Source organism: Motacilla alba, chromosome 17 (assembly GCF_015832195.1).
Source record: "Motacilla alba alba isolate MOTALB_02 chromosome 17, Motacilla_alba_V1.0_pri, whole genome shotgun sequence".
Lineage (NCBI taxonomy): Eukaryota > Metazoa > Chordata > Aves > Passeriformes > Motacillidae > Motacilla > Motacilla alba.
In genome coordinates, this window is record NC_052032.1 from 3867464 (window position 1) to 3889858 (window position 22395).

At 46.7% G+C, this 22395-nt stretch overlaps 1 protein-coding gene across 1 annotated transcript; it reads left to right on the top strand.

The window, feature by feature from the left end:
• Nucleotides 1–10684: 10684 nt before the first annotated feature.
• TLR4 (toll like receptor 4) lies at nucleotides 10685–19597 on the top strand. Its single transcript, XM_038156623.1, has 3 exons — nucleotides 10685–10888; nucleotides 11696–11862; nucleotides 13139–19597. The coding sequence occupies exons 1-3, from the start codon at nucleotides 10691–10693 to the stop codon at nucleotides 15393–15395; spliced, it is 2622 nt and encodes an 873-aa protein (XP_038012551.1). The 5' UTR covers nucleotides 10685–10690; the 3' UTR covers nucleotides 15396–19597.
• Nucleotides 19598–22395: the final 2798 nt, after the last annotated feature.

Sequence of the window (22395 nt, forward strand, 5' to 3'; positions counted from 1 at the left end):
AGTCCTGTGCCTGCAGGAGGTCTGCAGCCAGCAGAGATCAGCCTGTTCTCTCTAAGATATTTCTGGGCAACACTCCCAATATCTTCCCCCTGTAGTACATCCATCCACGCAGGAAAACACCCAAAGCACACCAGGCTCTCAGGGCTGCCCCTTTAAAGCCAACCACTGGGGGATCACTGGAGCTGCTCAGCATGACCAGGGGAGCAGCTGCCAGCCCTGAGTTCCAGAGGGTGGTAGTGAGCAGTGGATTTGCTTGGATGGATTAATCAGACTTCCAAAGATCTTTTTCCAGGCCAGGGTATAGGTGGATTGAGAGCATCATGGTGTGCTTCCCCCTGCTAAGCTGGGATTTGTATCAAGCTCATTTGGGATAATTAGATGATCACCATCAGATGGGGAAGCTGAGCTCTCACTTTCTGCACCCTCCCTCTCAGAGAGCAGAATATTGTTCCTGCCTTTCCCCAGCCTGATCCAGCAATTGTCACTTTGAGCTGTGATGCTGTCCCTGTATAATTAAGGCTGTCAGTCACACTCAGACACTTAAACACTCTAAAACGCCATGGCTTAGCAGGGCTGATCACAGGATTTTAGTGCTTGGCAGTCAAAGCAGCAATTGCAGGCTCCTTCCCATGCTGGTGGAGGTGTGATGGGGAAAGACCCCTGGGAAGCAGTTCTGTGCCTCCAGTGCTTCCAGGAGCAAGGGCCCTGTGCAGGTGCTGGGAGATGTGCTGATCCTGAGCATCCTTTCTGCTCCAGAGCCTGATTCTTGGGCTCAGGGTGTCAGTGGGACCTGTCTGGCAGGGATTTTAGGTCGTTGTTTATTGTCTCAGTGTGTCAGAGCATCCAGAAAAACAGGGAGAGAAAGGCTTGACCCACCCAGCTCCTCTACCCCTTGCATATTTTATGTGGCTGGAGGACAGCAGGATGAAGCAGAGTCTGTGCCATGGAGATGCCTCAGCTGGACTGCAGCAGATCCCCAGGTGCTGATGGTCACTTCCAGAGTGCCTGGTGCCCATGGCACAGCCTGTTCACTGCCTGGCTTTATCTGGAGCAACAAATGAGGCATACCTGAGGCCAAGGATTTTCTAAAACTCAAGCTGTTCAAGGTCCTGAACAGTTGGACATAAGTTTGGCAGTGGCTCTCATCTGTTTCCACCTAATTCCTCTGTGGAGGAGCTCTTTATGTGCTTGGGAAGAGGCTGGTTGTTCATGGAACTGAAGTGTCCAGGAGCTAGGAGACAGGACAAAATGGTCATGAGCTCAATAACCTGCACTTCCAGACCTCTGTAAGGGATCTCCTGAGCTATCACTGACTCTCCTGAGCTATCACTGCATCTCAGGCCACAGTCTGACAGCCTTTAGGAAGGGCAGGTATGAAATGAACGTGGTTTCTTTCACAGAAGCATCCTTTGTGTGGAGAAAAGACTTTCTTGGAAGGTTTGTTACCCATGCCTTGTGTGTCTGGGGAATTTTGTTGAAGGAATCAGTGTCTCAGTGGTTGCTGATGGGTGGCAGCAGCCTGGGGTTTGTGTGCAGATAAAGAGGGAAGGAAATAGGGTTAAATTCAGTTAAGTGTTGCCCATTGGCATCTGGATACCATTGCAAGTGAGCCAAAAGGCCAGCAGAATGTGGGATGCAGACAGTGAGGAAAATGTCCCCTGAAGGGCAATCAGAAGATGCACTGTCCAACTGATCTGTGCACAGTGAAGCTTTGTCATGGCTGTCATGAGCTCTGTCATGAAATGAATGAATAAATGAAATTAGAAATGGAACTGGAATCCAGCCCCTCTCTCCTCTTATGGACAAACAATGGGAGGATGAATAAGTGCTCCCCAAATGTGCACAGATAGAAGAGTAACCAGATATAAAACCCTGCTTCAGGTTTGGAGACTTGTCCCTACCACAAAAGAAAAACTTTTCCCCTCCTGTCACAGCACTGCAGTGTAATTCTCATTCCAGTCTGCCCCGCCACCATTCTGCAATCAAATCCCTTTTCAGAGTTACATTTCTGCCTGTGGTTCCACACCTCAGACAACCTGAGAGGTTCTCTGCTGCTGAGCAGCAGTGCGGGATGAGCCCTCTCACACGTGTTCCTGTGCTTTCCCTGCCTGAAGACCATTACTGATAATTAGTTAGTGTAAAATGAGAGGAATTTTGTTTGGCATTCCTTAGAACACTCTCTTCTCCCAGCTCTCTGGCCTGGGGCTGCCTGTTACACCCACTGCTTCTGGAGCACAGCTTTCCCATCGCTGCATGATGGAGGATTATTTCATTAATGGATCTAATGATACTTTGTCTTTGGTGCTGACGATCTTTGTGGCAGTGCTGTGCAATCTTTAATTAACTTTGAGCCTGCCAGGCACCACGAGGATGTTGATAACCTGCAACAAATGCAGCAGGAGCTTGAAGGCCTGGTGTGGTAAAATAACCTTGTGCAAGGTCACACAGTGACTCTTGGCTGGGTTGAGGTTTGGTGCCAAGTCTCCTGGTGAAGCAAAGCTGTAAAAAAAAATACATTTCTCTGCTAAAAAGTGTGAAGTGGGGTAATCCAGGCGAGGAATGTGAAGTGCTTGGGGGACCAGGGAGGTGTTCAGGAGCGTGGTGACTGCGCTGCTCAGTCCCACAGCTGTCAGGGCAGTGTTTGCGTTTGCATTTGGCTGTGTTGGCTTTGCATGAGCAGGAGCGGGTTCTGCAGCACACGGGGCAGGGACAGGCATTTAATGTGTGGATTAAAAGTGAGGTGTCACACCAGGGCTGCCAGCAGGGAATACACACTCACAGGCACATGGGGAAGAGGGAGATGCAGAGACCTTGGACAGGCCCTGTTGTGGATGTGGATGTGTTAAAAACTGTGCTGATTTCTTACAGGACTTGTTAAAAATTATGGTGATTTCTTACAGGATTTGTTGAAAAGTGTGGTGATTTACCGGATTTGTTAAAACTGTGCTGATTTCTTATAGGATTTGTTAAAACTGTACTGTTTTTTTGCAGGATTTGTTAAAAAGTGTGGTGGTTTCTTCCATTCAAAGCTTTTTGACTCCTGGAGCTCTGTGTTTCACTAACCCAGAGGCTCTGTGTTCATGAGCCCTCATCTTCTGACCACCCTTCCAGAAGATGCTCCTTGTTTGAGTTTTGGAGGTGCTGTCCATGCACCTGCCCTGTTTTATTTACATATTTTTTTTTCATGAATTGAGTGTGGAAGAAGCTGCTGGTCCCAGCTGCAAGAGGCCAGTATTGTAAAAACATGAGTTTGAAATCCTGAACAAATGCTGGCTCTTTCCCCTTCCCAGAGATCTGCTACCAGGGGAATCCTTGCTTTGGACTTAAACCCTCCATATGTGCCCAGAGGTCAATGCTGAAATTTTGGTTACCCTGGAAACCAGGACAAAACTGCGCCAAGCCATTATTGCAATATGGGTCACTCATGGTGAAAAAGAGATGGAAAATCCCTCCCCTTCCAAGGAAGGTGTTTTCCATAGGGAACCTACAGGTTTGACAGGTCACAGTTTGTCCTGTCTCCTGTGGGCTGGGAGATGAAGCCCTGAGATTCAGAGCACTTTGCTGGCCCCTGGTTTCCACTGCTGACTGCAGAGGTGGAGGGTGGGACGTCACACAGACCTTGGGCGGCAATCCCTTCCTGTTTTGTAAGCAGCCACCCTGTGCTCCTCAGTTCTTCGGGAAAAGCACCAAAATGAGATGCTAAAAGCCCATCCTTAGTCCCTGAGAAAGGGAGGGGGCATGGGTGCCATACCTGCCATGGGATTTCAGATTGCTCCCTAAACATATTGCAGCGAGGTAAAGTCATACTCATCCCTTTGGAAAAGGGCCAGGCTGAACACTCAGAGATTTCAGTGATTTGCTAATTGTTGGGAAACATGACTGTCTGCAGGAGCAAGAAACATTTTTTTTCATTGTTCTGTTTGAGAACAAGTGCACTTCTGGTTTCAAGGAGGTGACAAAGTCTTGTGGGAGAGGGAATTTGGGTGAGAACAGGTGAAAATTACCTTCATATCTCCTCTGAAGTCTTCCCATGGCTTCATGACCCTTCTGCTTTTATTTATTATTGTTTTCCTTGGCATGCTATCAGAGCATTCCATGTCTCTTCCAGCTTGTTTTAAGCATGGATCCACCCTGCCAAGTCTTTGTGTGGTGAAGATCTTCCACATTTAAGGAGCCACCTTAAAGCGCCACTTACACGTGCTGGCTCCTGTCCACATTCCCCCTCTGGAGCCACATCATCTCACGCTCTTCTTCTTTCTTCCAGGATGCAGCTATGGTATGTTCACATTATGTTTCCCCTTCTTTACTTCCCTTGTTGCTGCTTTATTCCTGGCCTGTCACCTTCCTGGGTTTACCTCAGTTGCAACCTCTCCAAAATGCTGCTTCTGCAGCAGAAAGGGCCTACAGTGGTGGATTTGCAAGCTGCTGTACAAGCACCTTGCTGCAGCCTCTTAGCTGGGTGTTCCTTGGGAAGAAGACTCCTCCTGCACAGCCCTTAGAGGGTAAACCCTAAAAGTGGGGTTGGTTTGCTTCAGATCAAGCTGTGCCTCTGACAGCAGCTTCATTTGGGGTGTGGGAACATCAGTACAGCACCCATATAGCTGCTATGTCCATGGGAGGTGAAACTTCTGCTTTTCCTCACATTTCCTTCCTCCCCTCACTGTGGTCAGGCTGTCAGGGCACTTGCCCTTTGTGTCACTCCTTTTCCTGGGTAACTTCCCTTCTGGCATCTCAGTCCTGCTTCCTGACAGCTTTCCATAGCACCCAGTCTTGTGATCTGCAAAGGGTTAATGCTCTTCCTATGCTCCCACTGCCTGTGGCTGCTTGGTTCCTCCTCTGTTGGAACTGAAGTGTTTTTTTCTTGGTTGGTGCAGAGAACTCAAGGCCAAAGAAATGCTTAAAAAAATCCCCCCAAAACATGCAAACTGAACAGAACTGAGAGAAAAGGGGTGTTTGATTAAATTCCTCATCAGAAACACTGCTTCAGGTTTTACTCTGTGCACAAAGCAGTCTTTGCTGTCCAAAAAGCACAGAATAGCCACCCAGGTTTTGTAGATCCCAATATACAGCCCTCCGAGTGCAGGCAAACCTGCATCTGGATCTGCCTCACCCCCTCTTTTGGAATTTATTGCTTTGCAAGGAATGGAAGTGGGCTCTCAGCAGTGCAGCCAATTAATATTCTCTGTTCTTCTCCTGGCAAATGCCATAAAAGTGTTCATGTCTGGGAGCTGATGTCTAAAGCACGCCATGAGCTAACCCCAGGGAGGGTTTGTATTTTCTCACTGGGGTGATGTGTACACAAGAACTTTGCTTGCAGGAGCTGGGTCTGCACTTTCTGCTGCAGCCATTGCAACATTTTCCTGTCATCTCGTGTCAAGTCCTGGCAGTGAAACCACAAACATGAGGCTCAGGAGTCTTAGCACGGTCAGTGCCCGTGGCAGTGCTCTCAGTATTCACAGAAAGCAGGAATGCTGCACAGCTTTTTGCTCTTATGTTATGGTTTTCCCTCAAAGCAGGGATCTGTAATCTCTCCCGGATCATCGTTAGAGCTGCCCCTTGTTTCAAGCTTTCCCAGAGTGTCACGGCAGTGCTGCAGGGCCTCGATATTTAACCATGCTTCAGCCGTGGCACTGAGTCCCCAGATCAACCTTTCTTGTGTCCAGTTTAAAAAGTCTGAGCTCTGCAGTGCTCCATGCCCTGCGCACCTTTCATGTTTGACAGTCTGAGTAAATCCTTGCCCTGCAGCAGACTCATTAAGAGAAGTGGGGGAGAGGAGGTAGAATAAGCAGGATAAGTCAAAGCCGCAGAAATACAAAACATATGTAAATCAGGCTATGAGACACCATAATAAGGATGTAATGGAGGCGGAAAGAAAAGGAAAATAAGTCTTATTGTTGCTTCAGTAGAAAAGCCTGCACCAGTCTGAGGTGGCCAGTCCACCTTTCTCAGGGCTGCGGGAGGAATTTGTATTCCCTGTAAGCACAGTGTTCCATGCCAAGGAATGTGGACACCCTCACCCCCATGGTTCAGTGAATGCCTGGCTCTGGCCAGCCCAGGGGTGACTGTGGTTCATCCCAGGCAGAAGGACAAGGTGCTGCTGGGCTGTTTGGTGCCAGCCTGCCTCTCTCCCGGGGTCCAGGGAGCTCCACTGTCACTCACTGCCGGCCCACGAATGCTTGGCAGGCGAGGCTGGATGCCTCCACCATCTGTGTGAAATCCTTCCAGCCATTTAGATTAAACACTAAAATGCAGGGCTCCTAATGACCTGACATAATCCATATGGAGTAGCTGCCACAGATAGTGACTATCTTGACACTGATTAATCACTTCTCCTACTAGTGTATTTGTCCCTGGTTACTTGACACAGTTCTTCCCTAATAGCTTTGGAATAGTTCTGGGGTGTTCATCTGATCTTGGCTTTGGGGAATAGCCCATCTGATGGCACACATTTCCTACTTCAGTGCAGGCTTGGCTGATTTTCATCAAGCCAACTTGGACTCTGGCTTTTGGAATGTTTTTCTGTCCCCTGCGTACACCAGTCTTGCTCTGTGCTGGGAAACACCTCAGCCATGCTGAGCTCTGCTGGGTGCCACCATTGGCAGGGGGCTGTGCTGGGCAGCATGAACAGACTGTGATTGCACCTCCATGGCCTCCCTGGGCACTCAGAGGCACCACAAACAGCCTGCATTACAGCTGCTCCTTGCTCTGGAACTGCAGCTGGAGTCAGTCGCTGCTCAGACAGAGAGAAGTGGTGCTGGGTCTTTGGCTGTGACACCCCAAACTGAACGTGCAGTTTCTCAGCCTCTTGTCATTCTCTTTTTCAAAGTTGGGAGATCCAGAAGCAAAGGCAGGAGATCTTCCAGGCTGATCTTCCATCAAGTTGAGTTGTGGTTTCCCCATCCCTGGAAGTGTCCAAGGTCAGGTTGGATGGAGCTCTGAGCAAGCCAAGGGTTGGAATAAGATGAAATTTAAGGTCCCTTCCAATCCAACAAGTCTGTGATTCCATTATTATACTCACTTTGATGCCTTAAGTTTTAACTTTCATATTGTTTAGATTCTGTGCTGCCTAAGTCTGTGACTCTGACTTCATAAAAAGGGTTAGCAAGTTCTCCTCACAGTTCAGTCAGACAAAACAATCCTTTTCCAGCCTGAGAACCAAGGACACCACTGCAGCTTCAGGCTCAAGGAGTACAAACAACAATGAATCGAGGAGAGCAAACTGGGAGGATGGGACTGCATAACCTGGAGCTGTAATTGGACAATTAACTCCAATATGGAAATGGACTAAAACTTATAAAAAGTGTGAAAACTTGTAACTGGGGTGCATCTTGGGCAGAGCCACAGCCGGGCTCTTGCACTGCCCAAGGTGTCTCCTTTGAAGGCAGTTAATAAATACCTCCTTTATTCCTTTAACTCTGTCTAGCCTCTGTTCCAGGACAGCCTCTTTAGGCATCAGCTTCACATGGGGAAGCATCACAAGTGAGAGTTCCAGGGCTGCAGGCTCTCTAGGAGCTGTTCTGATGAAATCAGTGTCTCAGCTCCCTCCCCAGCCTTGGTGCAGGCTCTGAGTGCTCCAGCACTGCCTCTGTCCTGTGCCTGCCAGGTCAGGCAGGGGTTACTGTGCAAGGCAGTGATTCCCCAGGTTCAGGAAGCAATGTGTTTGTGGAATGTGCAGCAGAAAGATCTTGAAGATGTTTTCAGATTATTCTTTCCGCCATTTTTCGTTGTAATTTATATAAATTGTTTTTCCCGGCAGAATAGCTGGGAAAATTCAGCTTGCTGTTAAATTTGTGCCACATTTCCTGTCACTCTTCCTTTCCACTCAGACAACCTTTCAGACCTGGACAGTGACTGACTTGCTGAGTATGAGGACTGTCAGGTGAAGCCCAAGGATTGGTAACTGCCTGCAGCCCCTGAGCCTGGATCCCTCCTGCAGAGTGGCTGATTTCAGCCTAATTCACCACAGGTGACTGCAGGGTTGACCCTGTGATAGTTAGGAAGGGACATGTGGCCAACACTCCTGAGAGCAATGCTGGCTCACCTGGTGCATCCTGAGCTTCTCAAGGACCTTTGGAACCTCTTGTGGTGCTCCCCAAGCTCCAAAATCTTGTGCTGTGAAAGTGTCAGCACCTCAGGAATGCTCCCCCCTTTTGATCCATCAGTCTCTCCCCTCTGATCCATAGCTCATAACCAAATAATTGTTAGAGATGGTTCTTTCATATAAAATAAGACCTGGTTTTGTTTAATCTTGAAATAGTTTGTGTCATGTTCCTCAGCCTCTGTTTGCAGACAGACTTGGGGAGCTGCTTGAGATGACTCCTGGAGCAAACAGAGCCTCTCTCCAGGGTGAGAGCTGTTCACCTCCATGTGGTACTGGGTAACTGCAACCTTGAAAGCACCCTAGGGACAGACAATCCTGTTCTTATGGCTCTCACCACTTGTCTTGTCCAAGAGTTTAGCTAACTTTGCTTTTTGGCTGGAGGTCACAAATAATTTTCTTTTGAAATAAGCAAGTACCAGATGTTTTGTCAGTCCAGCTACATTGTGGCTGTCTTATGCTCTGTAATACCTTGCTTGAGATCACAGAGGCTGCATATGCACTGTCTGCATTGTGTTACTTATATTATAATATTGTTCAGAAGCACAAAGATGACTCAGACATGTGTTTTTAGAAACACACATTCTCTGTAACACCTCCTTGCTGAGAGATCTTTAATGATCCCACCGGTAAATTGCCAGAGTAGTGAATCACGTTTGATTTTAGATGCTATTCTTGTCTCTTTAAGGGATTCCAAATCATTCTTTTGGTGTTTGTAACAATCACACAGACATTATGGCTTTATCCACGTTGCTGTGTGCCAGCTGAGCAACATGAACTTAACCAGCACTGACTTTCTAAACTGGTGGCTGGGTTTGACCTGCTAACTTGCATGTTTTCTGCTGGTGCCCCGTCCCTTGCAGTGTGTGTAGGGCTTGTCCTTGAACAAGTGACGCTGTGTGTTGTGAAATGTCCCTTGTGACAGCAGCAGTGCCTCCCTTGAACGCCCTTCAAGCTGCACTTCCCACTTGACCTCTGAGCGTGGCTGTGGGAGGGATTTTGTGATGCTCCCAAACTCTTCAGCATCTTCAGTAAGTCTCCATTGAAATGGTAATTTCTAGAGCATACTTCAGGCTCATCTCAGCTTTAGATAAAAATTAAATGTGGATTGCCTCATCCTGCATATTGAATACTAAGGGATGCACTCATTTGTTCTCTCTGCAGACACACCAAGCTCTGCCAATTTCCTTAATCCAGGCACAGAAGCAGTCAGCAATTGTTTCCATTCACTTTTGATTCCATCTATAAAAGGAAATACCTGCAATCACCAGAGGCTTTTCAGAGCAGGGATTTTGTAGAACTTGCCCAATTTCAACAAACTTTTTGTCTGCTGGCTTAATGGGCACTATCTGGCTGCACATCAGGGTGTCGGTTTTAGCTCCCATTGTGCTGCCATGTGTTTTTTATTGCAGAGATCATCAGTTATTTTAGGATTTCCCCATCTCTCCTAGGCTCTCTACTAACCTGTCAAAAAAGTCTAACCCCCACCTCTGAAATATTTTAAACTTTCCTTTATAAGTGGATTGCTCGCTGGGCTGATATTGCATCTTCTATTTAATATCAATTTTCACAGACTTTCTTGAGTCGTCACCCTGTATTCCATCTTCCTCTAGACCAATATTCCACCCTTGTCTCCAATTTTTGCCACTTCTCTGTCTATGGTGTTGATAATGCCCAGACCCTATGGCTGGATCCCCAGTAACATTTCTTCGTTATCTCCACGAAGACAGGAGGAGATACATGAATGCATGACCATTTATCAGACTAAATGAAGGCAGGGAGCTTTATTAGAAGGCTCACAGCTGACTTAAATTATTATTGCCCACAGTGGGGTTTTACAAAGCTTTCTTTTCCTGAAACAATAGTCTGCATTGGGAATTCAGCACTGAGGTGTTCTGTAGCCAGGAATCAAACAGAGATTCAGGCATGACCAGGGCAGGGAGCAGCTCTAAGCCCAGCTCAGAGTGTTTGTGCTTCTTCTTTTTGCTGCCCCAGCAACTTCTCCCACAGGAAAGGGGGGGAGGGGTAGAATTGCTGTGACCACAACTCTGATCCCTCTGTGAATCTCCTTCTGCCAGGCCATATTCCTGCAATTATTGCAATAAAGGTCCAGCCAGATGGATAAAACCTGGATGATTGCTCACAGGAGCTTGGCCAGAGATAAACCTGTGCTTACCTGGCTTAAGAAAACCTCTGCCACAGCTGAGCTCTTCCCCAGTGCTTGCCAGGGTGAAGCTGGAGTGCAGAGAGTCACCCTCTCCAACCAGTGCATTTGAATTATGGGATGTGGAGGATGAAACTGGACTCAGAATTGCACAAAATATTCTGTTGGTTTGGGGTTTTTTTTGCCAATTTGACCTGAGCTAATCAGAGGCAATCAAGTCAAGTGGCACTGATGAAACCCATATTCCTCTTTAATTTCTAGTTCAAATTATATCTGTCATGACTTCTTTTTTCCTTGTTGGCTTTTTTTTTTAACAATTTCAAGAAGAAATTGTTCACCCAGAGGGTGTGTAGAAACAAGGCAGTGACCAAGTTTCACTTCCCTTCTCGTTCTCTGCAACCCTCAGAGATGTGCAGTGAGAAGCAGGAATGGTGAAACACAACTCCTGGCAGAGCAGGAGGTTTCTGTCTCCAGGTTTCTCTCTCCATGCTCCTTTCTCCTGCACTCCTGGCCTCCTGAAGATGCCCAGGAGAGGAGTCCTTCCTGTGGGGACACTCCTGGTGCTGCTGCAGATGGCATTTGTCCCGTCCCCACTGGCAGGCTGCCTCCTGGATTCCTGTTTGGAGGTACGTGAGCTCTGAGTGAGCACAAAATCCTTCTGTTTCTCTCCCTTTGCTTGGGAGATTTGTGCCTCAAGCCTCTTAGGAAAGCCCAGCTTTTTTTTTTTTTTTGCTTTTTTTTTTTCCCCCAAGGTTGTTATCAAGGTGATTGAAGTATTTGAAGTAAATTCTAGTTTCGAAAACATCTGAGAACCAGAACCAGCAGCAAGAACTTTTTCTTCTTGTTGGCTTTCTGTAGCTCTGAGGGTGCTGCAGTGCAGTTATTGTAATAGATTATATTTCCCTTGGAAGGGATCCAAACTTTGTCTAATTTCTACAAAACACAGATTTTTTTCCTGGTTTGTGCAGTAGAGTGATTTCACCAAGTACCTGACACGGACCAACTGCCTTTTGCAAAGTTTTGCTGACAATTATTTGCTTGCAGAATAACTTTGGTTCAAGCTGCCTGGTTATGTGCAGGGGAAGAGAGCTGAGAGCTGTTCCTGGGCATGCAGTGCATCCCTGAGTGTTTGTCCTGCTGGCTCTCCCAAAGCTTGCTGCTGGTTCATCTGTAAGCTCAAGGAATGCTGTCCTGTGGTTTTGTCCCAGCTTCAATCAGCAAGAAATGCAGCTTTTCCTGGGGAGTAGGACTGGTTCTATTAGAGTGAAAAAAATGTTTAGGGTATGTAAGATTATTTCCTACAACCCAGGGCAGTTCCTTTAGAAATGAACTGCAGGGGGAGGTCATTCTGCTCCTGCTTTCCTGACAGTGACATTTTCTGGCACTTCATGAAGAGCAGATGTTGACCATGATGGGATCTGCCTCTGTTACAGATCACCCCTAACACAACTTTCAGATGCAGTGGACTGAACATCTCTGGAGTTCCTGATGGAGTCCCAAACACCACCCAGAACCTGGACCTCAGTTTCAGCAATCTGAAATCACTGGGGTCAAATTATTTTGCATCAGTCCCTGAGCTGCAGTTTCTGGATCTTTCAAGGTAATGGGATCTATTATGTGGATACTGGTAAATTTTTCTTCACCAGCTGGGTTACAATGGTGGCTTATTTTGGGGTCTATTGGTCTTGCCTGTTTATTTTTTTTTTTTGTCTTGTGACTTTGTCCCTGTGTCTGTCATTTTGCACATCCCCGTGGTGCTGTGCAGCTTTTAGTCCAGTCACTGAGCCCACACCCTCCACTCAGAGCTGGGTCTGTCAGTCTGATCTTGTAGGTTGGAATGTGAGAAGGAGGAGGAAGATGTTTCACTTGTCTGTGAACAAGAAAAATGTCAGGCTTTTCACTGTTACAAAAACTCTGAAGTGGAACATCTTGGGTGAGCTGTTTTTCTAATCACAGTTTAAAAAAAAATAACATGAAGGTACATTCATTTTCTAAAAGGCTGTTTTAAAATATCAACATACTTGATTCTCTTTTGCCTTCTCCTCACATATCTGGGGGAGGAGATGGGGGAGGCCTATTAGCAAATTTGAATTGATGTATAATTTCCATTGACTTCAGACAACAGTTTCTCTGGGTAAATTGTTTCACTGAGAAATGTCACTCAGCCCCGTCACAGCCCTAGCTCCAAAGTGGCTGAGTGGCAGAGCACATGTGCTGGGAGGCACTGCCTGGATTATTAAACTAATTCTGCTGGGATTCACTGCAGAATGGATTTGGGTCTCAAATTCTGGCTCTTCCCACATCAAACAAACCTTAGGGGGCCACGCTCATTTCCCCCTCTTCCTTTTCTCCTCCAGAGCCAGCACAGCCCGGGGTCTGCTCCCTCTGAGCTATCACCAGATATCAGCTGCTGACAGGGCTGTGAGCTCTGCCACAGCTGCACTGCTCTGGTGCCAGTGGGGCCACCCAGATGTGGCTGAGGTGGCAGTCAGAGGGCTGGGGACGTGCCAAGTGTGAGGGAATGCTGGCTCTGGTTGGTTCTTCCATCACTGATGTCATCACAATGTCACTTTGGCCTAAACTGATGGCTAAGATTCTTCTTTCCTGCTGCCTGCACGAATTTTTGATCTTCACCAGGTCTCCAGGTCTCTTGCTTTGAATTTAAGATTAGAGAGGGAGGAGAGGAGGAGGTGAGAGGAGGTCTCCTGCTGGAGGAGAGTTCCCTTTGCACATCCAGGGATGCTGCCTCTGCCCAGCACAGCAAAGCCAAACCAGCCCCCAGTGTGAGGCTGAGCCTGAGGGTGTCACAGCAGCAAGCAGAGAGCAAGGAAGGGACAGTGTTTCGTGCATTTATATTTTCTTTTCATGCCCAACAGGTGCCACATCCATACAATAGAAGATAACTCCTTTATGGATCTCCATAGACTTTCCACCTTGGTTTTAACTGCCAATTCTCTCCAGCACCTGGAGAAAGCAGCTTTCTCTGGCTTAACATCTCTGAAAAAACTGGTTCTGGTGGAAACCAACAGGACCTCTTTGTCTGAGCTGCCTATTGGCCACTTGCATACTCTCGAGGAGCTGAATTTAGGCCACAACAGCATTACTTCATTGAAGCTTCCCAAGTATTTTGCCAACATGACCTCCCTCAGGCACCTGAGCTTCTTCTCTAACAGGATCACATCTATCTCCAGAGGAGACCTTGATGCCCTGAGGGAAGGGAACAGGCTCAACCTCACCCTGGTGCTTTCCTTGAACAGTATAAAATCCATAGAGCCGGGGGCCTTTGCAGACATTCATCTCGCTGAGCTGGCTCTCAGGTCTGCTTTTGAGAGCTCCATGATGCAAACTTCTCTGCAAGGCCTGGCTGGTTTGCAGGTCAGCAGACTCATAGTTGGGACATACCGCGACCATGAGAGACAGCAGGACTTTGAGAGGGGGCTCCTGAATGGACTGTGCCAGGTGCAGATGGAAGAGTTTGTCCTAATCTGCCTCAGGGGCTTTGATGATGACACAGACACTCTCTTTAACTGCGTGGGAAACGTCTCCACTATTCGCTTGGTAGACCTCGACCTTGAGGAGATACCACAGGTTCCTATGTGGTCTCAAGTGAAGCAGCTGGAATGCAAGAAATGTGGTTTTGAGGATGTGCCTGCCCTGAAGCTGTCACTTTTCAAGGAGCTGAGAGTGCTTCGTATTACCAAGAACAGAAGTCTCAAAAACTTCCAGCAGAAATTTAAGGGTCTCAGTAACCTGGAGGTCATAGATTTGAGTGAGAATAGACTCACCTTCAGCAGGTGCTGTTCCCCTCAGTTTCAAAATTGTCCAAAGTTGACACACTTGAACTTAAGCTTCAATTCTAATATCAGATTGACTGAAGAGTTCACTAATGTAAAGAATTTGTTATATTTGGACCTTCAGCACACAACGTTATTTGGTCCTGGCTCCTACCCTGTCTTTCTGTCCCTTCAGAGACTGATTTACCTCGATATTTCCCACACCAAAACCGAAGTTAAATCCCAGTGTACATTCTGTGGCTTGAACTCTTTGCAAGTGCTCAAGATGGCAGGAAACTCCTTTGCAGACAATAAACTGGCAAACAACTTCAAAAACCTAAGTCACCTCCACACCTTGGATATTTCAAGCTGCAAATTAGAACATGTGGATCAAAGTACTTTTGATGCCCTCTCTGAGCTAAAAGAGCTAAACATCAGTAACAATAAGCTCCTGACTTTTGATCCTGGAGTCTACCAGCCACTCCAAGCCCTCAGAGTCCTGGATTTCAGCAGAAACCAGCTGACTGTTCTGTTGGACTCAGCCAGGGAAATCCTGCCTGACAGCCTGGTCCTGTTGGATATCTCTCAAAACCTGTTTGATTGCTCCTGTGTGTACCTGGACTTTCTGGAATGGATCAAGGAGAAGCAGGAGCTGCTGCACAACAAGGAGCTGATGCTGTGCCGCACCCCCTCGTACGTGGCCAACGTGAGCCTGCCAAGCTTTGATCTGTCCTCCTGCCACGTCAGTGTAGGCAAAATTTCCTCCTCGGTGGTTGTGTTGTTCTGTGTAGTGGTGCTCCTCTTCCTGGTTTACAAGTACTACTTCCAGCTCTACTACTCCGTGATGCTGCTCAGTGGGTGCAAACACTATGCAGAAAGAGGTGACACCTACGATGCCTTTGTCATCCACTCCAGCAAAGACCAGGAATGGGTGACAAAGGAGCTGGTGGAGCCCTTGGAAGGAGGAAGGCCTCCTTTCCACCTGTGTCTGTACTACAGGGACTTCCTGCCAGGGATACCCATTGTCACCAATATCATCCAGGAGGGTTTTCTCAGCAGCAGGAATGTCATCGCGGTCATCTCCACTGACTTCTTGGAGAGCAAGTGGTGCAGCTTTGAGTTTGACATTGCCCAGTCCTGGCAGCTGGTGGAGGGGAAGGTTGGGATCATCATGATTGTGCTGGAAGATGTGAATAAGGCCCTGCTGAGGCAGAGGCTGGGGCTGTCTCGGTACCTGAGGAGGAACACCTACCTGGAGTGGAAAAACAAGGAAATAAGCAAGCACATCTTCTGGAGGCAGCTGACAGGAGTGCTGCTGGAAGGTAAAAAATTGAATCATGAGGAGGCAAAACTCATGTGAAGAGACAGAAGGGTTCTTCCTGCCCTGTTTGCCATGCTGGCCTGATGGATGGTGCTCAGAAGTTGATTCTTCTGTTGCTGTTCAGAGGCAGAGCGAGTGGATGGAGGCACTGCCACATCACTACAGAAATTCCTGCCCTGCTGGTCACCTTCTCTCAAGGAAATTTGCAAGTTAAGGAGTGACAAGGGCCCGAAGAGCTGCCTGAGCTCTGTGTTTGGCCACGGCTGTCACCCACAGGTGGCCCAGCAATACCTCAGGGTTGGTGGGTGTAGGAACAGACCAGTGCTCTTACTGACATCTGGCTGCTTCTGAAACTGGATTTGGGTCATGAGACCATTTACTCAGAGGGATTGCAGAGTCTGCTGCTTTGAGTGGACCCCAGAATCTCAAAGGCAGAGTAAAGACATGGGATTTTCAGCTCTAAAAACTTCGTGAAACAGAAACAAGATTTGGATTCCGAAAATCTTGTGCCTGCCTCCATGGGCACCATGACTCAGGGCACGAACCCTCCAGGGAGCAATGGGCATCCTACAGCCCAGCTGGCAGCTGCTCGGGGAACCTGAGTAGTTTTGTCATCAGGAAGGGAGGTTTCTGTGGTTGGGAAATTTGCCCAACATGTTTCTTTCAGTTTTCTTTAGACCAAGGCCAAATATTGAAACCATCGCCTGAAAATCTTACTTATATCCAGATTATATAACATTTGAGAGGGCATTTTGGAGATGGCTTGAGGGGACAAGAAATGTATAACACCTCTACACTGAAATATTTCTTTGCTCCCACTGCTTCTCCTCATCCAGTGTTTGTGGATATGCTCTGGGACTGCCCTAAGCAAGCAAAACTGAGCCTGAATGAAATGTTTTGATGTTTATGGCCAGCCAGTTCTAGATTAAGCTTTTTCACTCTCTCTCAGCCTTAGTTCACTGTTGGAAGGTGCTGCAAGAGCCTCCAGGGTTTGAAATGGGGTTCAGATCTGCCTGTCTGCTCAGCCTTTCCCAGGGGTCAGCTGCCACCTGGAACGGCACTGGGTGGGGTAGTTTTGCTTTTGTTTCACTGAGAACATGCCTGACATTTTGCAGGGAGAAGAGATAGAGGGGAAAAGTCTGGGTTAGCTGAACTAAGTGTACCCCAGCACTGTCCTGAATCAAGGGAAGGGAAGTCTGAATGCCATGGAATCCTCTCACAGAGCACACCACTGATGTGTGGGGTATGGCATGGGCAGAAGTATTGCTCTCTTTTTGCCAAAGGCTTTGGTTGGGATTCATCACTGAATTACCTGGTGTTAATCTTGCAAATCCTTCTATGATCAGGGATGTTCTGCAGAGGTAAAACAGAAGCAGCTGAGTGGTGAATCAGATCTGATATTTATCTGCTCACTTCTCTAAGCACCAGACAGGGACATTTCCATGGGAGCAGGATCAGGGATCAACATCAGACATTGCTGGTCAGAGATGAGAGAGCCACTTCCAGGCCTTGTGCTGGCAAAAGTTGAATCACAACTCCCTCCCTATATGCTGTGTCAGACAATACTACCAAAAACCCCCCACAGCCCTCCCTAAGCTTCTTTTGTGACCCAGGAGATGAAGATTTAATAAAACTACTCTTGATGCCGCATTCCTTTGCCCAAAGATTTTGTTCTGCATCTGCTAAATACTATTCCAGCAATTCCCAAATTGAAGTTCTCCTCACCTCTGCTGGCATTGATGGGTCCTGCAGACCTTCCTCCTGCTCCTCCAGGAGGCTGCTGGGGATGGTGAGGGACAGTGAACCTCGAGGTTCACTGCACTGAGGCCCAAGGAGAGCCCAGTGGACAAAGCAAAGATGAGCTTGAATTTCAGCAGCTCCAAGTTAAATTGGGAAACAAAAGAGGAAAAATTAAATAGAGTGGGAGTTCCTGCTCCTGAATTGAGAAGCACTGAAGCTGCATTTCTCCTTCACTCTTTCTCTCTGTGGCTCCTCTGCAAACAATTCAGTGGATGTGTATTTCTGGCACAAAGCACAGAGTCCTATGAGTCTTGATTGTAATTATAACAATGAGTTTCAGAAAGCCTGCGAGTGGTTCTGGGCATTTATAAAAGGGATTTAGGACAGTATTGTTTAAAAAGTCAGTGTTTTTTTGAATATCAAAGCAATTTTAGGAGAGCTGGAGTGATGCTGAGGCAAGGCTCCTACAGTACAATTTAAAAAGAAACTGGTCATTTGTTTTTCTCTTCCTATTCAGAGTCTCCACAGCAGACGTGAGTACCTGAGTTGCCCCTGGCTTCCTTATTGTCCAAGAAAAAGCAACAAAACCCATCATAACTTCAGCTCTGTGGTCCCTTCCAGCCTGACCCACTCTGTAATTCTGTGACCAGCCCAGGCAGTGCTAAGGCTTATGAGTCCAAGATGGACAGGACTGTGTGAAGGATTGTATTTTCACCATTTACCCAGCAGAAAAACAGTAGATCTTTTTTTGGAAGACTCAAAACAGCTTTCCCAAATACTATAAATGGGGGAATATTGTTGTTCCCACAGAAAGACACGTACTCATTTGCCTTATTGTAGGAAGCAAATGTCCAAAGGAAAACTCAACGTTCTCATGTTTCCAAAGCTGCTGGCATGCACTGTTTGAAACTGCCCACTCTGCAGCAAGTGGCTTTGATAGGATTTACTTGCTGGGTGAAAAAATGAGCAGCCAAGCAAACACCCCTGCAGGTCTGCATTCATCTCTCATGTAAATATCTGAAAGTATCCCAGTTGCTAAAGCATTTCTTTTGTCCAGGTCACAAAAACAAATGGAGACAAAGCTCCAAAGGGCTGTAGCATCCAAGCTATTCCATTCGCAGTGGAGGCATGCCCTGATTCCACTCTGAGCTTCATTTAACCCATGCAAAATGCCAGGACAGCTGCAGCTCTGGACTTCCTTGCCTTGTGGAGGGTGCTGTCCCAAGGGCAGGACATCCTGGTGCACTGGCACTGTCACCAAGCTGTGCTTTGCAGTGAGGGCTCTGAGCAGAGCATGCCCTCATTAGTGTGATTGCCTTGGTGCTCTGTTGGAATCCCAAATGCAGGGAGTTCTTACAGCTTTGGGCCTGTAGAATTAAACCCAGGATTTGATCTGAGACCTTAGAAAAGGCTTCCAAACTGAGGTGCTAGAAGTGAGAATGTGGATTTATAGTTTAAAGCAGAGACACGTAAAGCTAAGTAAAGGAAAGTTTAGAGTTTTAGAGTTTAAGATATAGAAAAAATAAAAGCAGTTACTGAGGTAAACAAGGAGTTCAGAATGCAGTGCTGTGGGTTTGTGCGTCATAACACGATTGGCTAAGAAAGCTCACACTGTAGCATGAGTCCATAAGACGAAATATTTAAGGATTGGGTCAAAATCAGAAATATCCTTGTTGGCAGTGCTTTATTTGTCAATAAATCCTTAAAAGGTCTTGTAGCTAGGGGTCTTGTGACCTTCTGAGCCATGGGGTAAAGATGTGAGCCAAACTCACCCTTCCTGCCTATGTAGAAGAACAATAAACCACATCATCAAAAACAATTCAGAGGTCCCGTCTCTAACTCATTCAAAACTCCTTCAAAAATCCCCATGGTGCTCCCCACACTGCAGCAGCTGGAAAAGCTGGGAACCAGAGCCATGTGCAGCCCTTCCCAGCTGGATCGGGCTGGCTGCAGGAGCAGCACTGCAGGAATGCTCCCCTGGCCCCCCTGAGCAGGAGCACAGATTTCCAGTGTCACCTAAACCCCAGAAGAACGAGGAAAAGCAGCTGCTTTCCCTGGGCCGACTGGTACTTGACAGAAACAGGTTGAAACTTCTCAGGGAGAGCGTTTGTCCTTTGGGAAATGCTATTTTGTATGTGGTTTCTGCAATTTAATGAGGGAGCGTGGTGAATCTATGGAATGGGAATTGTCACAGCAGAGTTTCTGGTTTACTGTTGCGTGTAATTTTGGGACAGATATTTTTTATGGAAACAGTGATTTTAAAAAATGGTTTGGAGGGGCTGAAAAAGGGATTTCTAATAAAAGTTAAATTGCTCCACAATGTCATTTTAAAAAATGTCTGCTTAGGCTTATGCTGTTGTTTTTCAGAGTACCTTTTCATTTTAAAATTTGTTTCTATTTGCACAATTTGAGTAGCCTCCCAAAACAACACCAAAACATAAAAATGTTTCCATGTTTCCCACACAGCCAAAATAAAAACCCTGGACTTTGTTTTGGGGGAATTATTTTTTTTGTGGTCTTTTTTTTTTTGTTGTTGTTTTTCTTATTTTTTTTTTCTGGTTGTTTTGTTTTGTTTTTGAGGGTTTTTTGGGGGGTTTTTTTGGGTGTTTTTTTTGGGGGGGGGGTTGGTTTTGTTTGTTTGTTTGTAACATGCTAGAAACTATGTTTGATAAAATAGAAGTTCCTCTTCCATGACAGTTCTTTACCGTGACCCTCTCAGAGTCAAACCTTCACCTGCCTGTGCCCCACATGCAGTCCAGGCAGCAAAAACCACTGAGGAACCCCTGGAATGAATTTCTCTAAGTGCCTTTTGCAAAACATCTTGAGTAGGTGCAGTGGATCGATAGGACCTGCCTGGGAGCAGCTGAACAAGGGAGGAAAGAAGCAATTCCTTAATAAGTTGTTCCTTGCCATCCCCAGCTCAGGCTGGGAACTGGGACAAATGACAGCAAAGCAGGATTTTCAGAGAGGAGCCCATCTGCCAGGAGCTCTCACCTTCCTCAGCCTCAAGGTCACCCAGAGGGCACAGTCGATAATGCACCAGGCTGGATATCCCTGGGCTGCTCTCAACACACAGAGAAACATTGCATAACTGAGGGCAGCGCTGCTGAAACACCTGGAAAGCAAGAAAAAGGAATTTAACGAATAGGGAAGGTATTAGTGCAGGATCTTGTCGCCATCATATTTTTTTAAAAAACCTCTTTGCCCAGGATTCTTCTCCGGGGAAGCTGAGAAGCCTCAGAGAAAAAGGAAAACAATAATTATCTGATTTGCTTCTCCTGTGTTTTGCTGCTTTGGGATCTGTTTGGAGATTGTTTCTCCAACATGTGAATTGTTTTGACTTAATGACCAATCACAGCCAGCTGTGCTGGGACTCTGACAGAGAGAGTCACGAGTTTTTCATTATTATTATCTTTTAGCCTTCTGTCTGTATCCTTTCTCTATTCTTTAGTATAGTTTTAGTATAGCATAATATAATATAATATAATATAATATAATATAATATAATATAATATAATATAATATAATATAATATAATATAATATAATATAATATAATATATAATAGTAAATTAGCCTTCTAAGAACATGGAGTCAGATTCATCATTCCTTCCTTCGTCCTGGGGACCCAGCAAATACCAGGATCCTAGGGTGGGAAAGAGGCCACAGTTTAGCTGGGTGGATCCCAGATGCTGGAGGTGGTTTGGTCCCAGGGTTTCCAGCACTAACCAAAGCACCTGCATGCAGAAGGGTGGTGAGTCTGTAAGTGCTACTTTTTTTTTTTTGCATAATGATAATCAGAGGGATGGAAATGAGCACTGCGTGGGTACCAGCTGTGTTTTGAAGGGGACAGGATGGAGCCCTTGGGTCCAGCAAGGACAGGTGACTGGCATGAAAGAACCTCAGCATCTCTGGAGGGCACAAGAAGCCCAGCCCAGACCTGCCTTGGTGCCTGCCAGCCTACCCAAAATACAGAGGGAGTGACCTTTGGTCACACACCTTTTGTGTGACCAAACCCTTGACCAAATCTACAAATCAAACAGCGGGGAGAGGATATTCAAACCCCACACTTCCAAAATCCTTCCACCAGAGCTGTTCAAAATACATTTATTATTGGTGATGGGGAGAGGCTCAGCTGAGGCAAAGGGTCACCTCATAGGACTGGGGCCCAGGGCCCTCCCGCCAGAGGATTTTCAAGGATAACAACTGCAGCTTCCCCTGCCTGCAGCTCCTACATCCCTTATCGCACATCTTGAGTACTACTCAGCAAATAACAATAGGGTATTGTTAGGCAAAAGAGATTTAATTGCAGCCTACACTCCCTGAGAGGGTAAGATCGGCTTTTCTGCAGATCTAATCTTCATTCTTCATCTTTTCTTCTCTCCCTCTTATCCCTTCCCTCTCCTGGAAGTTTCTCTTTTCTGTCTTTCCCAGCCAGCAGCAAGTGACCAATCTAAAACGTAAGAAAGAGAGAGGGGTGTCCTTGTCGCTTCTTCTTTTCTACATTTTTGAATAGCCTTTAAATCCTTTGGAGTGTTGTGTCCCACAAGAAAGGATTAGCAGTAATTCCCCTGCCATCTCTTGCTTCCAACGCTCTGACAATTCATTCTCCTGAGATCCCCTAAACTCACCGCTGAATACATTAACCAGGAGCAGGCTTGGGGGGAGTGACATCCCGTGTCCCCCCTCCCTACAGCCCGCAGGTCCAGCTGAGCACACCCTCCCATGCAGCACGGGCTCCTGGATCAGCACTTCTACTCCTTAGCCACCCAAAACAACCCCAAACTTGCCCGGCGTGGGATGCTCTGAGTGGTTCCGCTGCCCCCTGGAATTCCCTCTCCTCTCCATGTCTCGCCATGGATGTGGTGGGAGCCTGTGCCCCTCTCCTGCTCCCACACTGCAATCCCTCTGTTTTCTTTTCCAAGCAGTGCAGTCTGCCGGGTGTCACTGTCACATTTTCTGAAAAATTCTCTTTGCCCAGGATTCTTCTCCTGGGAAGCTGAGAAGCCTCAGAGAAAAAGGAAAATAATATTATCTCATTTGCTTCTCCTGTGTTTTGCTGCTTTGGAATGTGGTTGGAGATTGTTTATCCAACATGTGAATTATTTTAACTTAATGACTAATTGTGGTTGTGTTCGTGGGTCCCAGGACGAGGGAAGAGATGAGAATCTTGACTCCATGTTTCAGAAGGCTGATTTATTATATTATGATATATATTATATTAAAAATGCTGTACTAAAACTATACTAAAAGAATAGAGAGAAAGGATTCATCAGAAGGCTGGAAAGGAATAGAGTGGA